Source organism: Cervus elaphus, chromosome 22 (genome assembly GCF_910594005.1).
Source record: "Cervus elaphus chromosome 22, mCerEla1.1, whole genome shotgun sequence".
Taxonomy (NCBI): domain Eukaryota; kingdom Metazoa; phylum Chordata; class Mammalia; order Artiodactyla; family Cervidae; genus Cervus; species Cervus elaphus.
Window position 1 is genome coordinate 60432298 of NC_057836.1, and position 22011 is coordinate 60454308.

The following is a 22011-nucleotide window of genomic DNA, read 5'->3' on the forward strand; positions in this document are numbered from 1 at the left end:
CTTCTCTTTTTTTTGGCCATGTCATGGTTCAGTGGTTTAGAGAGCTTCCTAGCATTGCTTCAAGTAGCACATTATTGAGGAGCTTCTGCTGCAAAGTCTTAAAAAGTAGTTGACAGCAAAAAATTCGTTGTCATCAGATTTTCCTTCTCTATGAAGGAATCTGCCCCTCTTTAAAAATACTATTTCTCAATAACTGGCAACTTATTTTTAGCACTTATATGTTTTAGGAACAATGATAAATTGTTTACAAGTAATATATGTGTTTTACATCCATTGTGTCATTTAAACTCGCAACAATCCCATGAGGCTGGTGCAAGCATTACCCCCATTTTCAGTGGAGAGGAAAAAAACAAAAACACAGCGAGGCCCAGGAAAGGGAAATAACTTTCATGAGATCATACAGTGGAAAGTAGGCAGTTAAATCGGGTCCATGCTTTTAAACACCAGGTTTTATTCCTCATTTCACTGAAGATCTTTCCTTGCAGAAATGCAGGCCAGATCAAGATGCCAGATTTATGCAGAGAATCCTAGAGACACCAGGAGACTCAGGCATAAGTCTGTACTCTGTCCCCAAGTAGATGAGGGCCTAGGAGAAGTCATTTTTCTCTTTGAGTATCACTGAGTTGTCATCCGTAATTTTCTTTAGAAACTAATGTTCTTTGGAGAGTTTATCAGACATTCTATGGGAAATGTGTTTACGGTCAAATAAATATAGGAAAGACTGAATAAAATGTTACCCTCTTTGAGATTCATGTTGCTGGTAAATTAAAAATTATGAAAGGTCTTATTGCGATATGGTTCTGATTTTACTTAGCCAAGTATTTCCAAAGCCTTTGAATAGAGAACCCTATTTTTATTTAACTTAATATCTTAATAGTAGTAGTTATTCATGGAACACGGTTCTGGAAACAATACCCTAGTTTTTTCCTGTCCCCAAATTCTGTGAATCTAATTCTGTGAATCTGTGACTGGTTTAGAAATAGAAATAGATACAGAATGGTACAGAAATAGAAATGGTATAGAATAGATATAGAACAGTATGCTGCTGCTGCTGCTAAGTCGCTTCAGTCATGTCCGACTGTGTGCGACCCCATAGACGGAAACCAACCAGGTTTTGCTATCCCCAGGATTCTCCAGGCAAGAACACTGGAGTGGGTTACCATTTCCTTCTTCAAGGCATGAAAGTGAAAAGTGAAAGTGAAGTTGCTCAGTTGTGTCTGACTCTTAGCGACCCCATGGACTGCAGCCTACCAGGCTGCTTTGCCCAGGGGATTTTCCAGGCAAGAGTACTGGAGTGGGGTGCCTTTGTCTTCTCCAATAGAACCGTATAGAGATAGGAAAAGAATGCCAATATAATAACAAAACCTATAAGACCTAAGCCTAATGATAGTAACCTGGATGTTATTTTGCACGCTTCACGTATATTACTTCATTTAATCTTTATTATAGCCCTATTATAATAATTGGGTTTCCCTGGTGGCTCAGACGGTAAAGCGTCTGTCTGCAATGCTGGAGACCGGGTTTGATCCCTGGGTCGGGAAGATCCCCTGGAGAAGGAAATGGCAACCCACTCCAGTTCTCTTGCCTGGAAAACCCCATGGGCAGAGGAGCCTGGTGGGCTACAGTCCATGGGGTCACAAAGAGTTGGCCACTACTGAGCAACTTTATTACTTACTTACTATTATAATAATTACAAACATTGTTATCCCTATGTTACAACTGAGGAGACTAAGGCCCTGAAAAGAGCAATTATAGATCTCTCAAACTAAACCATTTCTTAGAAAGTAAGATTTTCCTGCACACACTATGGAAAGTATCAAGAGAAGAAATAGAAGCAAGCGCATTGCTTTTTTTTTTTTTTTTTTTTTGCTTAGTATGCTCTATTTGCATATCAAAAGGCCTCTAATGTGACTATAATCTGCACTGTTTAATGTCTCTGACTTTCTTTTACTTTCCCTCTGTAGAGCATGGTTCACGGTCATTACCCTCTTGATCAAGTTACAGACAAATGCAGACTTCAAATTAGGCCTATTAAGATTTGTTTTTAATGAGGAGATAATTCCTCTAACAACACAAGCCAGATTTGGCTGGAATGTGATTAGACAATCAGGTCATCTTGCAGAAAGGAAAAGCAGATTTTTGCCTCTTCCGTAAATGATTTCAGCCAGTCTTTATTCACTTGATGCCTCTTAAAAGCACAGAGCAAATGTAATATTTGAGACTTCTGAGTCATGAAGTAATCACATAGTCCATGCAGGACAGTGGGAGAGTTTCTATTTCAAGAACTGGAACTTCTTAGAAGGCAAATGTCCAGATTCATAGTATTGGAAATCACAGTAGGGAAGATAAATTCTTTTCTAGAGTCTGAGCTGTCTTGCTTTGTTGAATTCCCTTGCCAACCTTTTTTGTCTTTTAGGAATGAATACCCTGTAAGACTTTTAAGTAAAATGATTTGTTAATTAACCCCAACCCTTGGGGATCTTTCTGCATACTTTTTATTTTTATTAAAATAATCCTAAGCACATTTACTTTCCAAAATGTTCTTCCAACAAAATCATGTCTAGATATGTTTATATCCTTTGCATACTCATTTTTCATAGTCTTGGGTTAAGAAATCTTTATCTGTACTTTATTAAATACCCCAACCAATCATTTCATTATATTTAAAATCCACCTAATGTATCCATTCATCTGAAACTCTTTTACAATATGTGACAAAGAGAATGAACTTCGTGCCTAATGGACTCAGAATTCTCCAGTAGAGGCCTCTTTGATGTTTGATTGCAACACTGTTATGAAGAGATGTGATAGGCCTCCTTACAGATTTAAAGTTGGTGGGCAATTTTATTTATTTCTGGCTGTGCTGGGTCTTCATTGCTGCACATAGGCTTTCTCTAGCTGCGATGAGCAAGGGCTGCTCTCCAGTTGCAGTGTGCAGGCTTCTCATTACAGTGGCTTCTCTTGTTGCGGAGCACGGTCTCTAGGGCTTCAGTAGTTGCGGTGCACAGGTTTAGTTGCCCCACGGCAGGCATGTGGGATATTTCCGGACCAGGAATCGAACTCTGGTCCCCTGCATTGGCAGGCTGATTCTTAACCACTGGACCACAAGGAAAGTCCCTGGGCAACGTTAAATTGTTTAAAGTTGTTTGCCACAGTTGAACTTAGCATTATTGTCAAGGAATAACTCTCAACAGCAGGCAGGGGTTATAAAAGAATATTTTGGCCAGAACAACAGTTACTGACATTATGTATGACTCTACATGTAGAACAGGATCCAGTCAGATGTTTTATTTGTTCTGTACTAACACAGCAGAAACCAGCTTGTTGCTTTTGGGGGCTGAGTGAATGAATCATGGGAAATGGCCACAGTCAGGAGGCTAAGGTCTAACTTATCTTGAACATCATCACCTGCCATCCTACCTGACACCTGCACAATGCTGTTAGACTCAGCACTGTGACTTAGCATGGTCACATGTACAAAGCAAAGTTTTCAACTTATGTGGTCTCCTTTCAGTACCGTAAATACCCCTATTTTCCCATTATAGTCCTATACTATTCTGGATTTCTAAAATGCTCTTTACCCAAATGTTTATATTGGTCCTTTCTTCTCTTAGCTCAAATTCTCTTCTTTCTTAGCTCAAATAAATCACCCAAGAAGCTTTACTGAAGCACACAAAGCAACTCTACTCAAATTCGATCTTTCTCTCTCTTTTCTCCTTGTTTATCTTCAAATATAACTCCTATTTGATTTATTGTCTTATTATTTTTGAACCTATATTCCTTATCACTCTGGACAGTCTTTGAGACTAGAGAAGAATGTCCATTCTGTCCACTGCTATATTGTCTATCTTTAGAAAATATGGTAAAATTGACACTTTTTGTTTACTCAGAAAAATGTATTTTCTTGCTCATTTTTCGTTGTTCATTTTGATTTTCATTTCCTAATATAAATGTCCCTCACTGGAGGCAAAAGTTGAGTTTTATGTGTATCCCAGTTCCATCTTCTAATAAATTTCTTCACCTTCCTTCCCTTGTACATTTTGAATGTGATTTTACCTAGTGCCTCTCAATGAGCATTGGAGGTAAAGATGTTGGGGAACTCTCTCCTTGGAGACTTCACTTAATATTTCTCCCGGATGAACTTACTGCCTCACAAAAGGATTCTTTGTCTTTCGAATTTAACTGGCTCTTTGTTTAGGCTGGTATCCAGCAGCCCAGGAGTAAAATGTCAGGGCTCTCTATTTAATCAATGTTTTATTCTTGGCTTGTATTTCAACAGGGGGGATGAAACAGCAGTTTAAATGTTGCCGATATATTTTTTGACCCTTTTAAATTACTGGTCTATGTTATGTGAATCTCAATAATTTCTAATTTATTTTCAGTCTGTACAAATCCCTTGGAGATATGTGCTATTCTTTTGCTAAAAGACATAACAGCTGTGCTGACACTGTACTAAAACCAAGACTAATCCTCACCCAACCAAAGAGGTCATTTTATGGCATTCAACTTTTTTCATTCTCATCATAATTGACAAACTTTATATTGTGTGTTTGTAGAGCAGTGTTTCTCAAAGTTTGTTTTGTGGAATACTAATCTGCAGTGTTATTTTGCTCCCCACCTCCCAAATAGTTTCAATGAGCCAGGAGTTTGAGAAACAAAGTACTAACATATTAACAATTCTGAAACCTGTTAGAAAATCAGCTGCTTCAGTTTGGTTTACCTTTTAGCAGTTTTTCAGTGTATTTTACCATAGTGATGGTACACAAACTGTGGTCCCAGACCACCTGGGAATTTGTGAGAAATTCAAAATCTTGGGCCCCACCCAAGATCTACAGACTCCCAAGCCCTAGAGCAGAGCGGAGTCTGAGCAATCTGTGACTTCTCATGTCCTCTAAGTAAACTTGACATTTGCTCAGCGTGAGAACCACTGGACTACGGAGGTCTTACATTTGGGACAACCTTCTAACATCCTGAGGGAATGTATTCAGATCACCTGGGAAACTATTCAGTAGCTCTGGAGTGTGGCCTGAGATTATGCATTTCTTGAAATTTCCCAGGTGATATTGATGCTCTGGAGTACACCTTGAGTAGCAAGGCCACAAGACAGTTCTGAAAGAGCTAGAGCAAGCATGGGGAAGAATATTTGGATAGATTCTTACAATGGAAATTACGGGCAAAGTGTCTCCTGTGACCCATTTGAGCCCTTCATCAGTCATCCATGGACCTTTGTTAGAAGATGGAATGGCAGTGGCAACGTGGTGCTTCTTACCTGGCCACCTACCATACCAGGTATTCAGAGAAAACACATGGCAAAGAAAGAAGTTAGAGCAGGGATTCCTGAGCATGGGAATTTTTCTTGTACTTACAAATAAAAAAATGAATAGCTGTGTGGTCCTGGGTAGCTTACATAACCACAGTGAGACTCAATTTCCTCACCAGTCAGTTGGAAATATGTTAACAGCACCTGTGTTAGTAGTAGTACTGAAAGTATGACCTTCATGTAAAATGCTTACATTGTGGCACATAGTGAGTACTTAATAAATGATAATGATGTGATAATGGTCATTATGGTGGTGGTGGCCCCACATAAAATGGAAACATCCTGAAGTCAGCCTCACAATTTGATGGAAAAAACAATGTGGGAGCAAAGGTCAGATCGTTGTATTTTCCTCCCATGATTAGGGTTGCAAACTATACTTTTTCATTTTGATTCTCTTCTCACAGCTCCCAGTGACTAAACCACCTACCAAGAACTCTGGGGTTTATGAGGAGTGGGATTGCTGCCGATCCTGGTTTTCTTCTTTCTAGTATGAAAGGGATAAAACTAGTCTTGTATAAGATTTAAATGTGTGAAACTCTGAAGGCAAAAGAAGAGGACGGCAGAGGATGAGATGATTAGAGAGCATCACCAAGTCAATAGACATGAATTTGAGCAAACTCTGGGAGATAGTCAAGGTCAGGGAAGCCTGCTGCATTGCAGTCCATGGGGGTCACAGAGTCAGACACTACTAGCAACTGAATAACAACAACAATAAAATTAAAAACCTTCCCCCATCTCAGAGTATTCCAAGGAAGATATAGCATTTGCCTAAGATCCAGGACTTTGGTTGTATGGATCTCAGTAATGCGTAAGATGTTGTGTGTGTGCATGCATGCTCAGTCCTGTCCAGCTCTTTGTGACCCCATGGACTTGAAGCCTACCAGTCTCCTCTATCCATGGGGTTTTCCAGGCAAGAATACTGGAGTGGGTTGTCATCTCCTTCTCCAGGGGATCTCCCAACCCAGGGATCAAGCGAACCTATATCTTCTGTGGCTCCTGCATTGCAGGCAGATTGTTTACCATTGAGCCACCTGGGAAGCTGGTATGAGGTTACCTGGATCTAGACCAAGAGAAGGCAGGAGAACCACATCAGAAAAGCTGAGACATTGGACACTAAAGTGTGAGCGTGGAGAGGAGACAGGCAAGCCAGCACATTTACAGTCAGATTTGAGAGAGAAGAAAGAGATTGCGAAAGAGCAACTGTGGTGATGAGAGTATGAATAGATGGTTGAAGAGGGGTGTAAGGACATTTCAGGGGAAATGCCTGTCCCATATCTCTTAGGGAAATTTTGTTAGAGAGTTAAATTTATTTTCATTGATTTTTGGATGTCAGTTTGTGACTTTGTTGACTGTGACACCAGATTGAGACTAACTTTGGGTAATTTGGTGTTGCTTAAGTAATATGTTCCCATATATTATGTTTTATAAATATTTATTACATTTATAATAAAAAATAATAATACCTTTCTCTGTTTCTCTTCTCCTCTTCTTCTGCCTCTCTCTTAGTAAAGAAACCATCTCCTTAAAATTTGAACACCCAGACTTGTTTCAATTAGCGATTCTCAACTAGGGGCTATTTTATCCCCCAGGGATATTGACAAGCTGTATTGACAGGCTGTCTTCACGAGATATTGACAAGAGCTTGACAAGATAAATTGACAAGCTCTGAAGACAGTTTTGCTTATCACAATTGAGGTTGTGTTTCTATTAGGTGTATGGGCTTCCCTGGTGGTTTCAGACAGTAAAGCGTCTGCCTACAATGTGGGAGACCTGGGTTCAATCCCTGGGTTGGGAAGATCCCCTGGAGAAGGAGATGGCAACCCACTCCAGTACTGTTGCCTGGAAAATTCCATGGACTGAGGAGCCTGGTAGGCTACAGTCCATGGGGTTGCAAAGAGTCGGACATAACTGAGTGACTTCACTTTCACTTTCTACTGGGTAGAGGCCAAGGATGCTGCTAAACATCCTACAGTCAATCACAGGTTAGCCCCCCACTGCCATAACAAGGAATTATTTGGTGTAAATGCTCATAGTGCCAAGGTTGAGAAACTCTTGTTTAAATTGCTACAGATTTCCTTCCTCAATTCCACCTTCCAGCCTGTGACTTGAATAACTCCTCTGATTATAATTTACTTACTTCCCAAAATAGTAATTCTAGGGGAAAGCCATTATGTATAGCACATAACACAATTAATGATGCTTTGGGAACTTCCTTCCATCTTACTGGGGCTTCCCTGGTAGCTCAGTTGGTAAAGAATCCACCTGCAATGTGGGAGACCTGGATTTGATCCCTGGGTTGGGAAGATCTACCCACTCTAGTATTCTGGCGTGAAGAATTCACAAAGAGATCACAAAGAGTCAGACAGGACTGAGTGACTTTCACTTTCACGTTCCATCTTATTATCTGTCAAAGGAAAAACTCTTAATAAACTAAAGATTTTCTCTGGAAACTCCTACTATGATAATAGACTCAATTAACCAATAAATAAAATGTTCAATTCTAAAAGAATTACTTTTGAGATTTCCTTGCCAGTAACAAATGTATGATGAGTTTTATTTGATTTGCATGGCTAATGACTTCCATGAAATCACCATCTTGGAGGAGCTATTGCTAAGTGTTTAAAGAGGTAGTGATGCCAAGTGGAAAGGGCTTTATCTGGTTGTCCTGAGCTTGGTTCTGGGTCCAGCTGTACCACCAGTCACCTCTTGTCCTTGGGGAATTTGCAATACTTCTCTAAGACTTGATTGCTGCTTCTGCAAGATTAGTAGGAATTGGATTCTTCTGGTTCACTCTGAACTCTGATTGATATTCTTTTCCTCCATGAGAACTGACGCCTTTTAGTTGACCTTTGAAGGAGAGCTAAATGAAGTTCAGGTCAGCCCAAATTCAACGAAGTGTTTGTGTTATTTCTAAAAAAATAAGGAAAGTTAGGAGAATATGGCAAGTTGCCACTGTTAAAGTGACTATCTCTAAATGGAAATTTAGCATTTTCCCCTTACTAAGACAAATCTGGATCTAAATAGAATTTGAAAAATAGTAGAAAAGTCAATTCCCACAGAAAACAATGAATCAAAATGAACATCTGTTAGATTTTCTTTTTCAAGTCAGGCCAACACCATATTAAACTGTTGCTGGTCCTTGCTCACTCCCCTTAGTCTCCTTCTTCCAAAAATAAGTAAAATAAATTAAAACAACAACAACAACATAGAAACAATTTGCATTGACCTCATTGTAACAGAATGTAAACCAAAACACATCTTTGAAGTTCCCGGCCCAGATGGCAAGTCCCAGCTCTCCCATGGTAGATGCTAAGCAGAAAAGTGACTGAGCCACAGGAAGTTGAAGAGATCACAAATATGTAACACCACAGAAATGGCCCAGAACTACCACTGACAAACACAAGATGCAGTAAACTGATGCATCTCTCTGAAGCAGCCCATTTCTGGGTCTTCTGAAGGAAGTCCTTCTTTCAGTTTGAACTTGTTGGTAGACTCTTAGGTTATCAGCATTAGGACATGCTCTTCTGAGCCTCATGCTTTAGTGGGAGAGATGGATTTGTGCTGCTTTGTTGATATCTACCACCTATATCCCATGGTGACTTGTAGCAGCCTTTTAAAGAAAGCTTCCTGAAGTCTGAAGTCATGGTGAGCAAACTTTTTTGACCTCAATGCATAGAAATACATTTTACATCATTATACAGTACAAATGTGTATGCACACAGAGTAAATTACCCAAAGTACCAAAGTTTCTCTGGTTATCTCTTGTGTTTAGGCGTATATACCAGTTCCTTCTGCTCAAGTCACTGTTTCTATTCCACTCTCTTATCCCATTACTTATCTAGATGATGCCCACTTGTCACTCAGGCTTAGAAATGTACCCCACACTGGATTCCATGTCTTTGGTCCCTTTACAACAATAACAAAAAGTATATAAGCACATATAGAAAACATGACAATGCCATAAAAGAACTGAAAGTTAAATGGCCTGATTTATCTTGGAGCATCCCAGTTTTTGCAAGCAAAAGGGAACCATAAAAATGATTAAGAACAGCAGTTGCCAACTTATGTCACTTATGGTACAATTTGTGGCTAAGTACTGTGGTTCAGTATTACAGAAAGCTCAGGGGAAAATCAGTCTACTTACTTTTGATTAAGGTTGCATAAGCAAATAAAATCATTTTTATATGACTTTGATTATAAAAAGTAGGAAGATCATAGATTGTTACTTGAACTAGTGCTGATTGCTTTCTTAAAGAAAAAGTCTCTTAAATAATAGGAAAACTGATTTTTTTTAAGTTCTTGGCAATCTAGGACATTTTTTTGAGAGTCACTGATTTAGACCAATGCCTTAAGTTTCACAGATCTGAAAACAGCTCGAGAGGGTAAGTGACCTTCCAAAGCCCATCTAGCATATAAGGGCACACTTAGGATCAATGATTATATCCTAAAACACAGGATTTCCCTCTAACGGTATAGATAACTTATCTTCTCAATATGTTAAGGAGATAACAAATGATCCAGAATTTCAGTCAAAAGTTGAGTGTAATGTTCTAGCAAACATAAATCTTGTACAGTTTTGAATATATTGTGTTCAAAACTGTAAGAGACTCATCAGAAACCACAAAGATGAATTCTATAGAAGCCTTAAATTTAAGAGTTTAGAATTAATAGCATATGCCTTCATTCTCTTGTTTAACCCTCAGAAAAATTTTATCTGGGTAAATGCCACATTATTCCCATTTTGTAGATAAGAAAGTCCTATTGCTGGTAACCTGCAGAACAGTGACTCAGAGTCTATGTCTTTGCTGCTGCCATATGTTGCACAAGTATTTTGAGAATTCAGAGAAAGACTAATTCTGGTTAGGAGATTTGTGTAAGGCTTCTTCGAAAATACGGATTTTTTTTGTTTCTGTTGAGATATAATTGATTTATAATGTGTTAGCTTTAGGCCCCTTCATGGATCACAGACTTGTCATGGCAAAAGGGCTTGTGTAACTCAATGACGCTATGAGCCATGCCGTGCAGGGCCACCCAAGACAAATGGGTCATAGTAAAGAGTCTGACAACACGTGGTCTACTGGAGAAGGATATGGCAGCCCACTCTAGTGTTCTTGCATGGAGAACCCTATGAACAGTATGAAAAGGTGAAAAGATATGATGCTGGAAGATGACTACCACACCGCCCCCCACCCCCAACCTCTGTTACCCAGGTCAGAAAGTGTTCAGTCCTAGGGAAGGGTGGAGGGATATCACTAATAGCTCAAGTAAGAATGAAGCAGCTGGACCAAAGCAGGAAGATGCTCAACTGTCGATGTGTCTGGTGGTGAAAGTAAAATCTGATGTTGTAAAGAACAATATTGTATAGGCATCTTGAATGTTAGGTCCATGAATCAAGGTAAATTGGATGTGGTCAAGCAGGAAATGGGAAGACTGATCATCGACATCTTAGGAATCAGGGAACTGAAATGCACGGGAATGGGTGAATTTAATTCTGATGACCATTATATCTACTACTGTTGGCAAGAATTCCTTAGAAAAAATGGAGTAACCTTCATAGTCAACAAAAGAGTCCAAAATGCAGTAGAGTGCAGTGTCAAAAATGACAGAATGATCACAATTTGTTTCCAAGGCAAACCATTCAACATCACAGTAATCCACGTCTGTGCTTCAACACTGATGTCAAAGAAGTTGAACATTCTGTGAAGACCTACAACATCTTCTGGAATGAACACCAAAAAAAAAAAAAAAAAAAAGATGTCTTTTTCATCAGAGGAGATTGGAATGCAAAAGTAGGAAGTCAAGAGATACCCAGAATAACAGGCAAGTTTATAACAGGCCTTGGAGTACAAAATGAAGCAGGGGAAAGGCTAAGAGTTTGGTCAAGAGAACACACTGGTCATAGCAAATACACTTTTTCCACAACCCAAGAGATGGATCTACACATGGACATTACCATAGTGGATGCTGAAATCAGATTCATTCATTATATTTTTGGCAGCCAAAGATGGATAAGCTCTATATAGTCAGTAAGAAAAAAAAAAAAAAAGACCTGGATCTAACTGTAGCTCAGATCATGAGCTTTTCATTGCAAAATTCCGGCTTAAATTGAAGAAAATAGGGAAAAACCTCTAGGCCATTCAGGTATGACCTAAATCAAATTCCTTATGATTATACAGTGGAGGTGATAAATAGATTCATGGGATAGATCTCTTAGAGTGCATGAAGAACTATGGACAAAGATTCATAACATTGTACAGAAGGCAGTGACCAAAACTTTTCCAAAGAAAAATGCAAGAAGGCAAAGTGGTTGTCTGAGTAGCCCTTGTAAATATCTGAGGAAAGAAGAGAAGCAAAAGGCACAGGACAAAGGGAAAGATAGATCCAACTGAATGCAAAATTCCAGAGAATAGCAAGGAGAGATAAAAAGGCCTTATTAAATGAACAATGCAAAGAAATAGAGGAAAACAACAGAATGGGAAAGACTACAGATCTCTTCAAGAAAATTGGAGCTATCAAGGGAACATTTCATGCAAGGATTGGCATGATAAAGGACAGCAAAGGTAACAACGTAACAGACATAGAAGAGATTAAGAAGAGATGGCAAGAATAGAAGAACTTTACAAAAAAGATCTTAATGACCCAGATAACTACGATGGTGTAGTCACTCACCTAGAGCCAGAAATCCTGGAGTATAAAGTCAAGTGGGCTTTAAGAAGCATTACTACAAAGAAAGATGGTAGAGGTGATGGAATTCCAGCTAAGCTATTTCAAATACTAAAAGATGATGCTGTTAAAGTGCTGCACTGAATATGCCAGCAAATTTGGAAAACTCAGTAGTGGTCACAGGACTGGAAAAGGTTCAGTTTTCATTCCAGTCCCAAAGAAGGTCAATGCCAAAGAATGTTCAAACTTCATACAGTTGTGCTCATTTCACATGCGCACAAAGTTATGCCAAAAATCCTTCAAGCTAACCTTCAGCAGTATGTGAACAGAGAACTTTGAGATGTGTAAACTGGATTTAGAAAAGACAGAGGAACAGAGATCAAATTGCCAACATTTGTTGGGTGATAGAAAAAGCAAGGAAGTTCCAGAAAAAATTCTGCTGCTTCGTTGACTAAGCTAAAGCTTTTGACTGTGTGAATCACAACAAACTGTGGAAAGTTCTTGAAGACCTGGTAGTACTAGACCACCTTACCTGTCTCCTGAGGAACCTGTATGTGGGTCAAGAAACAGCAGTTAAAACCAAACACGAAACAACTGTCTGGTTCAAAATTGGAAAAAGAGTACAACAAGGCTGTATATTGTCACCGTGCTTATTTAATTTATATGCAGAGTACATCATGCTGGGCTGGATGAGTCACAAGCTGGAATCAAGATTGCTTGGAGAAATAGCCACTTCAGATATGCAGATGATATCCCACTCTAATGGCAGAAAGTGAAGAGGAACTAAAGAGCCTCTTGATAAAAAAAATTGCAAATCAATGTGTACTCTAAAAAAATGGAAACAACTAAGGAATATTGGATACATATTGGGTTTTAGGTGGCTTTAAGGAATTACAATTAATTTATATCTTATAATAATGGCATGATTATTGCCTCAAAAAAAAAAAAAAACCAAACCTTTATATGTTAAATACATAGTGAAGTATTTATGGGTGAAATTATTTACTTTAAAAGAATATAGTTTTAACAAAGATTAGATGAAACCAGAATGGCAAGATGTTTATAAATTTGATGAGTTGTGTTCTTTTCTTGACTTTTGTATATATTTGATGTTTCCATAATAAAAAGTTAAAAATAAAATCAATGAGAGAGACATTAGGAAGGAATAGTCTTCACCCTCTTAGGTTGGCTTCCCTGGGAAATTGGCTTAGAGATTTGCATGCAGGGCTCTTGAGAGTAAACCCCGTGGGAGATTACAGGAAGTTGAACTGGGCCCAAGGAGATGCTGGAATGCACTGTAGTGACAAGGAAGGTTTCAGTAACTCCCAACTAGAATGGCTCCTCAGGTCACCTGATCTCAGGGAACCATGACTTTATACACCTCTCACTACCCTCCCCTTCACATATACATACACATATTGATCTGTCTTTGAATTGTGAGCTGTCTCCAGAGAACAGGTATAACCTTGGAAAAGATTTTCTTTGTATCACCTCACACTGGTCAGAATGGCTATCATCAAAAAGTCTACAAACCATAAGTGCTGGAGATGGTGTGGAGGAAAGGGAACCTTCCTGCCCTATTGGTGGGAATATAAATTGGTACAGCTGCTATGAAGAACAGTGAGAAAAAAAAAAAAGTTATGTCTGACTCTTTGCGACCCCATGGACTGTAGCCCTCCAAGCCTGGAAGGCTCCTCCATCCATGGGATTTTCCAGGCAAGAATACTGGAGTGGGTTGCCATTTCTTTCTCCAGGGGATCTTGCAGACCCAGGGATTGAACCTAGGTCTACAGTATTGCAGGCAGACTGTTTACCATCTGAGCTACCAGGGAAACCATTATGGAGAACAGTAAGCGGTTCCTTAAACTAAGAATACCATATATGATCCAGCAATTCCACATCTGGGCATGTATCTGAAGAAAACCATAATTTGAAAAGATATATCCTTGCCTCCTTTGTCAAAGATAAGGTGTCCATAGGTTCGTGGATTTATCTCTGGGCTTTCTATTCTGTTCCATTGGTCTATATTTCTGTCTTTGTGCCAGTACCACACTGTCTTGATGACTGTGGCTTTGTAGTAGAGTCTGAAGTCAGGCAGGTTGATTCCTCCAGTTCCATTCTTCTTTTTCAAGATTACTTTGGCTATTCGAGGTTTTTTGTATTTCCATACAAATTGTGAAATTCTTTGGTCTAGTTCTGTGAAAAATACCGTTGGTAGCTTGATAGGGATTGCATTGAATCTATAGATTGCTTTGGGTAGAATAGCCATTTTGACAATATTGATTCTTCCAATCCATGAACACGGTATGTTTCTCCATCTGTTTGTGTCCTCTTTGATTTCTTTCATCAGTGTTTTATAGTTTTCTATGTATAGGTCTTTTGTTTCTTTAGGTAGATATACTCCTAAGACAAAGGAGGCAAGGATATACAATGGAAAAAAGACAACCTCTTTAACAAGTGGTGCTGGGAAAACTGGTCAACCACTTGTAAAAGAATGAAACTAGAACACTTTCTAACACCATACACAAAAATAAACTCAAAATGGATTAAAGATCTAAATGTAAGACCAGAAACTATAAAACTCCTAGAGGAGAACATAGGCAAAACACTCTCCGACATAAATCACAGCAAGATCCTCTATGACCCACCTCCCAGAATATTGGAAATAAAAGCAAAACTAAACCAATGGGATCTAATGAAACTTAAAAGCTTTTGCACTACAAAAGAAACTATAAGTAAGGTGAAAAGACAGCCGTCAGATTGGGAGAAAATAATAGCACATGAAGAAACAGACAAAGGATTAATCTCAAAAATATACAAGCAACTCCTGCAGCTCAATTCCAGAAAAATAAATGACCCAATCAAAAAATGGGCCAGAGAACTAAACAGACATTTCTCCAAAGAAGACATACAGATGGCTAACAAACACATGAAAAGGTGCTCAACATCACTCATTATTAGAGAAATGCAAATCAAAACCACAATGAGGTAGGTACCATTACACACCAGTCAGGATGGCTGCTATCCAAAAGTCTACAAGCAATAAATGCTGGAGAGGCTGTGGAGAAAAGGGAACCCTCTTACACTGTTGGTGGGAATGCAAACTAGTACAGCCACTATGGAAAACAGTGTGGAGATTCCTTAAAAAACTGGAAATAGAACTGCCATATGACCCAGCAATCCCACTTCTGGGCATACACACTGAGGAAACCACATCTGAAAGAGACACATGCACCCCAATGTTCATCGCAGCACTGTTTATAATAGCCAGGACATGGAAGCAACCTAGATGCCCATCAGCAGATGAATGGATAAGGAAGCTGTGGTACATATACACCATGGAATTTTACTCAGCCGTCAAAAAGAATTCATTTGAACCAGTCCTAATGAGATGGATGAAACTGGAGCCCCTTATACAGAGTGAAGTAAGCCAGAAAGATAAAGAACATTACAGCATACTAACACATATATATGGAATTTAGAAAGATGGTAACGATAACCCTATATGCAAAACAGAAAAAGAGACACAGAAATACAGAACAGACTTTTGAACTCTGTGGGAGAATGTGAGGGTGGGATGTTTCAAAAGAACAGCATGTATACTATCTATGGTGAAACAGATCACCAGCCCAGGTGGGATGCATGAGACAAGTGCTCCGGCCTGGTGCACTGGGAAGACCCAGAGGAATCGGGTGGAGAGGGAGGTGGGAGGGGGGATCGGGATGGGGAATAAGTGTAAATCTATGGCTGATTCATATCAATGTATGACAAAACCCACTGAAATGTTGTGAAGTAATTAGCCTCCAACTAATAAAAAAATTAAAAAAAAAAAAAAAGAAAAAGAAAAGATATATGCACCCCAGTGTTTCATTGCAGCACTATTTACAATAGCCAAGATATGGAAGCAACCTAAATGTCCATCAACAGAGGAATGGGTAAAGAATATGTGTGTGTGGGTGTGGGTGTGTGTGTGTATATAATGGGATATTACTCAGCCATAAAAAGAACAAAATAATGCCATTTACAGTAGCATGATGGATCTAGAGATGATCATACTAAGTGAAATATGTCAGACAAAGACAAATATCACATATTACTAATATGCAGAATCTAATTTTTAAAAGAAATTATATAAATGAGCTTATTTACAAAATAGGAACAAACTCACAGATTTCAAGAACAAACATTGTTACCAAAGGGGAGATGTGAGGTAGGAGGGATATTATAGACCAGGAGCTTGGGATTAACATACACAAACTACTACATATAAAATAGACAGGCAACAAGGACCTACTGCTTAGTACAGGAAACTCTCCTCAGTATTCTGTAATAACGTATATGGGGAAAGAATCTGAAAAAGAATAAGTAGATATATATGTATAACTGAATCAATATGCTACACAAGTGAGACACAACATTGTAAATCAACTATATTGCAATAAAACAATTTTAAAAAGATACTGCTTGGCTGACAATTCCCAGAGAGAGGAACTCGAACAGATGCTGAGTGCTTTTAGCCATTGAAGTAATAAGAACCTCAGTCTTCATCCTGGAAATCTGGGCAGCTTACCCTGGCACCCATCACACTCTCCATTTTTTTTTTACCCATAAACATTTACAACAATGACATTTTTCTCCTGTGTCTCATGCACTTGATGATTGTGTCCGTGTTTTGTTTTGTTGGCTGTTTGAGAAAAGTGGTGTATTTGCATAAAGAGAGCATGTGTTGACATGCAATAGATCTGTTGCTTTAAATTCATCTTGCAAGTGGTTTTCATTGAAATAGCAGGAAACTAATGTCCTTTTAAAACTTTATTAAAATCATCTGGATATGCTTAATCTAGTAAAAGCAGAGTACACGGCTGCTGGACTTCCTATAGATTTAGATATGGAGCAGAAAGAGGCTTAAGTGATATCCTACATTTGAAACTGTGTAGAAAGATGTTATTGGCCTCAAAAAATATGTCCCTTATGAAGTAGATTCACAACTAGCATCCCTGCACCATTTCTGTTTGCATGACTTTTTGAATGTCTCTGGCATTCTGTCCTACTTGGTCTCTTCATTCTCCGTGTGGGTTCATATACATCATTGCTGTTTTTTCTAGAATTGCTGCCTTTCCTTGTTCAGTCTAAGACTTTCCGCTTCTCCACTCAAGAAAGGTCAATTCTGAAGTGAACCTTTACAAAGAGCTGTATCACCCTGAGCCTCAGAATCATTTCAACTTTGTCTTCAAAAATTTGACCCTTCATCATAATTGAGTTCTACTTAGTCTAGCCATTTTCATGATTAATTATAGATGGGAACTCTGGGCTAGATGGTGCAGCCATGTTTAATGAGGTCACTCAGATGGTCAGGCCGCTTTCTAGGGCACTGTGATCTTTTACTTACTTTTGGCAAAAAAAAAAAAAAAAAAAAAAGATCAAATAATTTACACCATGTTGTTGAGTTACTTTAGAAAAAATGACACCAGTGTTCATTAAGGATGTAAATACCTATAAATCCACTTAAACACATGCCTTCTACATTGAAAGCCACCCTGGAACCTTGATTACATTTGATTTTAGGGCTTTGAAATGCAAAGCAACACGCTGAACACTGTTGGATGAAACTGTTCTGAAGTGGAGAACTAGGAGGAAGTCTTAAATAGCGTTACTCCAGCCAACATACACAAACTTAACATTGCTTTTTGAACCTATGGCCATGTGCATTAAAGATGAATATTTTGCCTTTGAAAAATTAATGTCCCAGAGCTCTTGCAACCATTGTTTTTTTGTGAAATGGAGTATGCAAAATGTCTTTTAAAAATGCAGCCTTTTGGTGAATAGATTGTTTCTCCTCTTTTTGGGCTGTGTTACTCATTGGAAAGCCCCCTAAAGGAGCATTAAGCAAATGAGCAAATAGCTTTAAAAATCCTGTTACCATACTCAGAGGAACCTGGAGATGGATGGAGTCAGTGAGCGAGACCAATTTTCATCCTTGTGTGAAACAAATAAAGTGTCTCTTTCTCCTCTTTTCTTTTCTTGATCTTTTAAAAATGTAAAGGCTCACTGCTTTTTCTTGTTTAACAGATTTAAGTTTAAACAAAGAAGGCTTCTTTGAAAGGTCCACGTAAGAAATGCCAAGCTAAGGAGGATGGAGCTGGCCTGGGAGCTTTGTGAGTTATCAGGTAAATGTTATGTCTGGAGTAGAGACTAAGATAACCAAGCCTCGTGGGGTCTTGGATCAATTTAATTTTGATAAATGACCAGTTTGGTAAATATTATTTACATTACTCCATAAGTCAGGTCTGTTTCTGATCCACTCATGTTTGAACAACTCGCATCATTGACTGTGGAAATAGCTTCTCAAGTAATCCCCATGGGCTGGCTTACCCCACTGTTAGCTCACAGTTAGAAGGATAATTAGGAATGAGGGTGCTTGGCTTTTGAACTAAAAATGAAAGCATGGGCAAAAGGCTCAGTAATCTATATTTGAAGCAGTTCTTGAGCCACAAGAACTCAATATTCCCAGCAATCTACAGAAGTGGTGGTATTTTAAAATTCTGCATCTGCTTTAAAAAATGACGTTCTTAAATATTACAAGATTTAAAAAGAAAAACAGTTTTTAAGCATAGTCCTATCCCTTTAACACACTATTTTATCTATCTGTATTTTCTACTCTCTATCTATATAGGTTATATGTTTATTGATTCACTCACTCCTTCATTCTGCAAGTGTTTAAATACTTAGAATGCATCAGTTAGTAGTTAATGCCAGAGATTAACCAACATTTTCTGTAGTGAGCCAACCACATAGTAAAAGGTTTTGAGGGCCACCCAATCTTTGTCACAACTTCTCAGGTCAGGTGTTATAGGGCAAAAGCAGTTAAAGACAATATGTGAACACACAGATCTGATAGTTTCCCCATAAAACTTTATTTACAAAGCAGGCAGTATGTTGGATTTGGCCAGCTGGTCACAGTTTAACTAAACTGTGGCATAAAACCATGGCATCCAAGAGCCAGACAAAATATTAGATAAAGTCCCATTGAACATACACTGTAATTGGGGAGGGCAAATAGTAAATAACAAATAAATGGTCTCAGTGAATAAATAGTACAAATGAAAGAAACTATTAGGTTGGTGCAAAAGTAATTATTTATGGATGCTAAGTTTTAAATCACTGTAACTAGGCTCAAACACATGTTTATTAATCAAAATAAGAACCATTACAATCAACACATTTTTGCCAATGAGAAATTAGTTTGTTTATTACTATAGCATAAAAACTTATGCTTTGGGATTCGATGAAGTCTTGGATAGCTTTTTCTGCATCCTGCTGGTTGTGGAAGCATTTTCCGTACAAAAAGTTGTCAAGATGCTTGAAGAAGTGGTAGTCAGTTGGACAGAGGTCACATGGATATTGCACCTCAGACAAAAATTGTAGCCCAGTTTGTTCACCTTTTGAAGCATTGGTTGTGTGATATGCAGCCAGGTCACAGAAAAGAATTGGGCCCTTTTTGTTGACCACCACTGATTGCAGGAGTTGTAGTTTTTTGTGCATCTCATTGATTTGCTGAGCATACTTCTCAGATGTAATGGTTTCACTAGGATTCAGAAAGCTGCAGTGGATTAAACTAGCAGCAAACCATGAAACAGTGCCCATGACACTTTTATTGGTGCAAGTTTGGCTTTGGAGATTGTTCTCAGTCCAGCCACTGAACTGGTCATCACTGGTTGTTACATAAAATTCACATTGTTGTTGCATAGAGCTGTTGCATAGGGTAAGAGAAAATGACACTTCTAAAAGAAACTGTTTATTTGATTTGCAGTCAGCTCTTGAGACACCCATTTATCAGCTTTTTCATCTTTCCAATTTGCTTCAAATGCCAAATGACCATAGGATGGTCGATGTTGAGTTCTTCAGCAACTTTGCATGTAGTTGAAAGAGGATTAGCTTCAGTGATCCTCTCAGTTGGTCGTTGTACACTTCCAATGGCTAGTCTCTGCTGCACTCCTCATCTTCACGGCTCTAATCTACTTTGCAAAACTACTTGAACCTCCAGTGCACTGTATGTTCATTAAAAGTTTCTGGGCCAAATGCATTGTTGAAGTCATAGTTGTCTCCACTGCTTTATGACCCATTTTGTGCTCAAATAAGATCATTTGAATTGATTTTTGTCTAACATCATTTCCCTAGTCTAAAATACATATAAAATAAACACCAAGGAATAATTCATTAGCAAAAAATATAAAGCAAGAAATGCACGTTAAAATAATGTATAACAAACCACATTTATTTAAGAATGTATTCCAATATCAAATGGCAAAATTCAGTAATGCAAAACCAAAATTATTTTTGCACCAACCTAATATTCCTTCCTCTGTGTCATACATGTAGCTAAATCTAATTGATGAGCATATATATGAAGGAAAGATATCAAGGTAATAAAAGATATCAAGATAATAAACTTTTTCTAAATTCTTTGTTTCTGCTTTGGACAGAGAAACCCAAGAATTTTAAAGTAGGGCAAAAATCAGAAGCAAGGAATGTAAATGTAAAGAGTGTTTGCCTTTTGGTAAGAAAATTTTTGTTAGCTTTAGGCACCCAGCTTTCTGGGTAGTCCTGAAAATCAGGGTCTGAAGAAAGGAGCAGACAAATGGGAACCTCATTCTTCCTGCTCAGGGCCTGTGTTTTGCCACTCAGCAGCAGCCCTTCATAATTAAGTCAGTTAAGAAACAAGGTAGCTCAGACATAGAAGCTCGTGTTCAAATCCATCAGGCACGGATTGTAAATGGCACAGTGCATGCAAAGCACAGTACATGGTACAACGTTATAAAGAGGATATACTGATGAATGTGACAGATCCCTGTCTTTGTAGTTGGAGGGAGAGACAGGGACCTGGCAGATAGGACAGATTGAAGGCCAAGGTATCACGTGATAGAGTAGGGTGTGTGTGTGTGTGTGTGTGTGTGTGTGTGTGTGTGTGTGTGTGACTGAAGGCCAAGGTATCAAGTGATAGAGTAGGGTGTGTGTGTGTGTGTGTGTGTGTGTGTGTGTGTGTGTGTGTGTTGCTCAGTCGTGTCTGACTCTTTGTAACACCATGGACTGTAGCCCACCAGGTTCCTCTGTCCATGGGATTCTCCAAGCAGGAATACTGGAGTGGGTAGCCATTCCCTTCTCCAGGGGATCTCCCCAATCCAGGGATCAAATCCAGGTCTCCTGAGTAGCAGGCAGATTGTTGATCGTCGGAGCCACCAGGAAAGTCCATGATAGACTATATGGGAGGTCAACTCCTACTCTTCCCTCATCTTCAGCATAGAGGAAGGGCTTACCCCCCATCCCATGCCTCAGGAAGGGATTGCACTGGAAATATGTATTCCCTTCTCTTTCAGAAATATTTTCTTCTCGTATGCTCTTCCCCTGGGGAAGAACAGTAATCTTTCTGGTGGATGAGATTGGAAAAGTATAGAGTGCGGCATTTTCGGTACTCTTTTTTTTTTTAGATGCTGGTCATGGCAAACATATTTCTACGTGCCAGATACCAACATTTTCATTTCTTTAATCCTCACAGCAGTCCTGTGAGGTAGCACTTTATCATTCCCATCTTCTAGGTGAGGAGATTAACTCATAGAAGCTCTGAGGGACTTGTATGTCTGCTTGGCTGATGAATGGCACAGCCAGGTATAGTCACTCAATCAAACTCCAGGATCCTTGCTCTCAATTCCTCCCCTCTCTGGTTCCAGGGAAGAGTGAAAGTGTACTGTTCACTTCTTCCATGACATAAGCATACCAGAATCAGGGCAGGGTCCTGGTCTTGCTCGAAGCCTCTGTGTTCCTGATGGAGGCACAAGAGCAATTTCAAGGTGTAAATATAAAGGTTTCCTTCAGTTAAGGGTATCCATTGCTAGATTTGGTGCAAGTGGGCAGAAAAGCCAATCATGTTCTTAAATTCAGCAACATTGGTGATAAAGCTAATATTTCTATCTCTCTTGATTTAACTGCTGTATCTCTTTCCCAAAATTTTGGTGCCCAGCCAACTCAGAGGA

At 38.9% G+C, this 22011-nt stretch overlaps 1 protein-coding gene across 14 annotated transcripts in view; it reads left to right on the top strand.

Annotated features, from left to right (window-relative positions):
• LOC122680161 (cyclin-Y-like protein 1) overlaps positions 1 to 22011 on the top strand; it is a 256180-nt gene that overhangs the window by 161428 nt on the left and 72741 nt on the right. Inside the window, exon 1 of one of the 14 annotated variants that reach the window (XM_043881215.1) lies at positions 18097 to 18150. The exons of the other annotated variants lie outside the window; for them this stretch is intronic. Within the exon in view, the coding sequence (XP_043737150.1) occupies positions 18117 to 18150 (34 nt within the window). The 5' untranslated portion in view covers positions 18097 to 18116. Of the gene's footprint in view, positions 1 to 18096; positions 18151 to 22011 lie in introns of those variants that run through there. 14 annotated transcript variants of the gene reach the window in all.